A 4,291-nucleotide genomic window follows, 5' to 3' on the forward strand; every position below is an offset into this window, starting at 1 on the left:
AAATACACTTTAGGATGGCATCTTAATGTGGATTTAAAATATAGTACTTAAAATGAAGACTGTTGTCAAAATAATTTTCAATGCAAATTTAGTTAACATTTGACTGTATTTATAACTGGGTATCTTTTAAACAAGCTTTCATTAACTTCAAGAAAATAAAAGTCATGTTTTGTTGGGGTTTTTTTTTTTAAGAGTGCTGCCTATATGTTCAGAGTGCAATTTAGAATTAACGTTTACCCCTTTATTTCCTTTTAGGATTATTGTATTATGCAGGACATGGTTATGAAAACTTTGGGAACAGCTTCATGGTCCCTGTCGATGCCCCAAATCCATATAGGTCTGAAAATTGTCTATGTGTACAGAATATACTGAAATTAATGCAAGAAAAAGAAACTGGACTCAATGTGTTCTTGTTGGATATGTGTAGGAAAAGGTAAACTGTCTGATATTTATTAAATGAAACTTGGTGGAGTTAGTTAAATATCAGCGTTGGCAAATTAAATCAAAGGCAAACCTTTGAATGCTAGGAAACCACTTATGTGTGTGATTTTTAGATTATAAATTGAAGCTGCTTAAGAAGGAAAATGCATTTTCTCTATGAGTATTTACCTATTTTAAATACAAACAAAAGAACTAAAGGGCCCGGGTCTTTATTCACTCATCCTATGAAAGATTCAGCTCTTCAGATGCCTTTAATGTCTCAATAACCACTGCCGTTCGTCCTCCAGAAATTCACAGGAACAGCGCCCGCAGTGTCAGGGCCACTGGGCCCTCTGGTCGGTCCCTGGTCTTGCAGGTGGAGAGAGCGTAGCTGAACCAGATCCCACTTGTCTGCACTGTGTTCCTAAGGACTGGAACGAGTGACCCTTCTTCCCAGGTTTACGGTGTATTGCTTACTCAGCGTTTACCAACCAAAATCCAATGCCCGAGTTCAAGTGTAACCCAAGTTTGAAAACTAACATGAGAAAAGACATGACACTGCTGTCTCAACAGTGTAGGCGCCCCTGGATTGTATTTGGTAAAAATGTAGCTGATTTGAGAGCCGGCCGAGTGGCTCAGTTGGTTAAGAGCTCACTCAAGAGTATGAGCTCTGAGCAACAGAGGTTTGATGCCCAGCCCGAGCTGAGCTGCCAACAGGTGGCAGGGTGGCTCAGCTAAAACAAAAAAAATGTAGCTGATTTGGTAAAGGAATTTTGAATCTAGAATTTTANGGCAGCCCAGCTCCAGGTTGAGCTGTTGTTCAGCATCTTAGCTGTAGAGGGCAGTGTCACTGGCCCTTATATGTGGGATCCAAACCGGGGCCCTCTGGCATCCCAAGCGAGTTCTTAACCATCGCGCCACTCAGCCAGCCCTAGAGTTGTGTTTTGAACACTTGATAGAGGAGCATACATTTTACTCTTTTAAAGTGTACAGTTCAGTGGTGTTTAGTATATTCACAAGGTTGTGCATCAGTCACCTAATTCCAGTGCATTTTCACCACCCCATATCCATTAGCAGTCACTCCCCACTCCTCCTCACCCCATGCCCCTGGCAACAAAAAATCTACTTTCTGTCTCTATGGATTTGCCTATTTGAGACATTTCAGAGAAGTGGAATCATTCTGTATGTGACTTTTCATTCTGAAAACTGAGCATGGTTTCAAGGCTGACCCGTGTCATAGCATTATTTTTATGGCTGGGTCATCTTCCATCATATGGACAGACCGCATTTTGTGTGTCCATTCCTCAGCAGATGGACATTTAGGCTGTTTCCCCTTTGGGATATTATGTGTAATGCTGCTACGAGCATTCGTGTACACATTCTTATGGGGGCCAGCGTTTTCAGTTCTCTTGGGTACATAACTTGGAGTGGAATTGCTGGGTCATATGATAATTCTAAGTTTAACTTTTTTTTTTTTTTAAGATTTTACTGGGGAATTGGGGGAGGGGAACAGACAAGTTGCTGTCCTTTTGTTCTTCAGTCTAGTTGTGGAGGACATCACTTCACTGGCCCATGTTGGTATCATCATTATGCTCTTCCCTGGCGAGGCAGATTGGTCGCCGGCCACTGGACGGCTGCTCACGGTGGCTCACAGCCACTCATGCCAGCTGCCGGCCGCTCACGGTAGCTCATGGCAGCCTACGCCATCGCCAGCGACTCACAGCAGCCCAGCTCCAGGTCAGGCTGTTGTTCACCATCTTAGCTGTAGAGGGTACAGCGTCACTGGCCATGTGGGATCCGAACCGGGGCTCTGCTGCTTAGTTCTGGCGTCCCAAGCCAACTCTTCACCATCGTGCCACTCGGCCAGCCCATAAGTTTAACTTTTTGAGGAACTGCCTAACTCTTTCCAAAGTACCTGCACTATTGTAGATTCTCACCAGAAATAAATGAGGTTTCCAGTTTCTCTACATCCTTGCCAACACTTGTTACTGCCTGTCTTTTTCATTATAGCCATCCTGGTAAGTGCAAAGTGGTACCTCGTTTTATTTTGCGTTTTCCTGCTGGCTAATGATGTTGGGCATTTTTTCATGTGCTCATAACCATTTGCATATCCCTTTTGGAGAAATGTTTATTCATATCCTTTGCCCATTTTTTTACTTGGGTATTTGTGTTTTTATTGTTGAAAATAAGAGTTCTTTATACATTCTGGATACAGTTGCCCTTATAAATATATGATTTGCAATTATTTTCTCCCATTCTGCAGGTTGTCTTTTCATTTACTTGATCTTCATCGCTTAGTGAATTAAATCCACTCCCTTTGTCACGCTTTTCAAAATGCTTCCTATCTGTGTGCTCTTGCTTTCTTTACAGCGATGGTGTAATTCCTTGCCAGGCTAGTCGCCTTTTTGTTCGCTGTCATTCCAGGTCCAAGCTTTATTTGCCTCTGTTGTCGCCACCTATATAATATACCTTGCTCTCTCTCTCTCTCTCTGTCTCTCTGCCTTTTCAAATTGTACTCATTCTCCCAGGACCATCCATTACTGCTTCACCTCACACTGATATTCCTCTTTGCACTTTCTTTATCCTACAGGGTTGCCCTAATCACGTAATTTATGGTATTTAATTATCCACGGACTTCGTTCGTTGTTTAACTCACAGCATGAGCGGCAGGGTCCTCGGGTCCAGGAACTTGGTCTTTCTTTTTCATTTCCTTCAGTGCCTACATGATTCTACACAGGGCATGCAGGAGATACAAACGCACACCGAATCAATAGGTGTGTCCATTTTGACTTTTTTTTTTTTTTTTACCTGAAATGCTTCATATTAAAGAACCATTTTTTGCATTTTAAGATGAGTTTCAGAAAAGTAGAAGGCCTGGGTCCTGCTCTCTGGGACCAAATGAAGCAAATTTGTTTTTGGTGTTCAAAGCCACAGTCTCTTCTCGGAATTGGGGCCAGACGTACAAGGATTAGCATTTTTGTTGTTGTTTCCTTTCTAAATGCCTTTGTACTATTAACTTGAGAATACCATCTAAAGAAGTGTTATATACAGAATTCTAAGAGAACAAAATTAGTGGGCTCTGAAGATTGCATACTTGGGGGAATGTGTCTTGCAAGTATTTCCATAAGGAAGTCCATACTGATATTTTTGTTGTGTTTGTTTGTTTGTTTGTTTGTTTGCTTGATTGCTTGTAGCTAAAACAAACTTCTTTTCAAGAAAGCCTTAAGAGCTGTTTCAGCACAGTTTTTATAGTATCATTTCTCAGTAAAGAAATAATGGCTCATCTGTTGAATCCTAAAACTAACCCAAATTTTAGATTATTAATTCAAGAGACTCTAGGTGGAAAATTACTGATATTTGTATCTCATAACAAAAAAAAAATGCCCATGAAGTCAGATTTCCCTCCTCTGCTTAGAAAAAGCTACATTTATATTATTATAAACCTTACTGATATTGTATGGAAATGCCTATGGAATTTCTTATACTTGACATTGCAGTTGCTATATAAAGTGTGTTTATTTGTTCATCCATTAAGTACTTGCTAAGCTCCTGCTGTGTGCCAGGAATACACAGATAAATGGAAGACTGCACCTGCCTGGAGCCTAGCCCCCGAAGTTCCATGGACGAGACAAATGAGTTAGCAAAAAAGTCCTTAGCCTTTTTCTTTTTATGTACATCATGAGATAAAATTGCATACCATATTATACCATTGGTTACAAATATATTTCTTCTATTAATTAAAATACACTTTAGGGGCCGGCCGAGTGGCGCGATCCCTAAGAACTGGCTTGGGACGCCAGAGGGCCCCGGTTCGGATCCCACATATGAGGGCCAGTGACACTGCCCTCCACAGCTAAGATGCTGAACAACA

The 4,291-nt window shown here is 41.2% G+C and overlaps 1 protein-coding gene across 2 annotated transcripts in view; it reads left to right on the top strand.

Moving 5' to 3' along the window:
- Positions 1-4,291, top strand: part of MALT1 (MALT1 paracaspase) — a 92,161-nt gene that overhangs the window by 74,475 nt on the left and 13,395 nt on the right. For both annotated transcript variants that reach the window (XM_019640693.1, XM_019640692.1), the window contains one exon: positions 256-433. In XM_019640693.1, the coding sequence (XP_019496238.1) occupies positions 256-433 (178 nt within the window). The remainder of the gene's footprint in view (positions 1-255; positions 434-4,291) is intronic.

Source organism: Hipposideros armiger, unplaced genomic scaffold (assembly GCF_001890085.2).
Source record: "Hipposideros armiger isolate ML-2016 unplaced genomic scaffold, ASM189008v1 scaffold_52, whole genome shotgun sequence".
In the NCBI taxonomy this organism is placed as follows: Eukaryota; Metazoa; Chordata; class Mammalia; order Chiroptera; family Hipposideridae; genus Hipposideros; species Hipposideros armiger.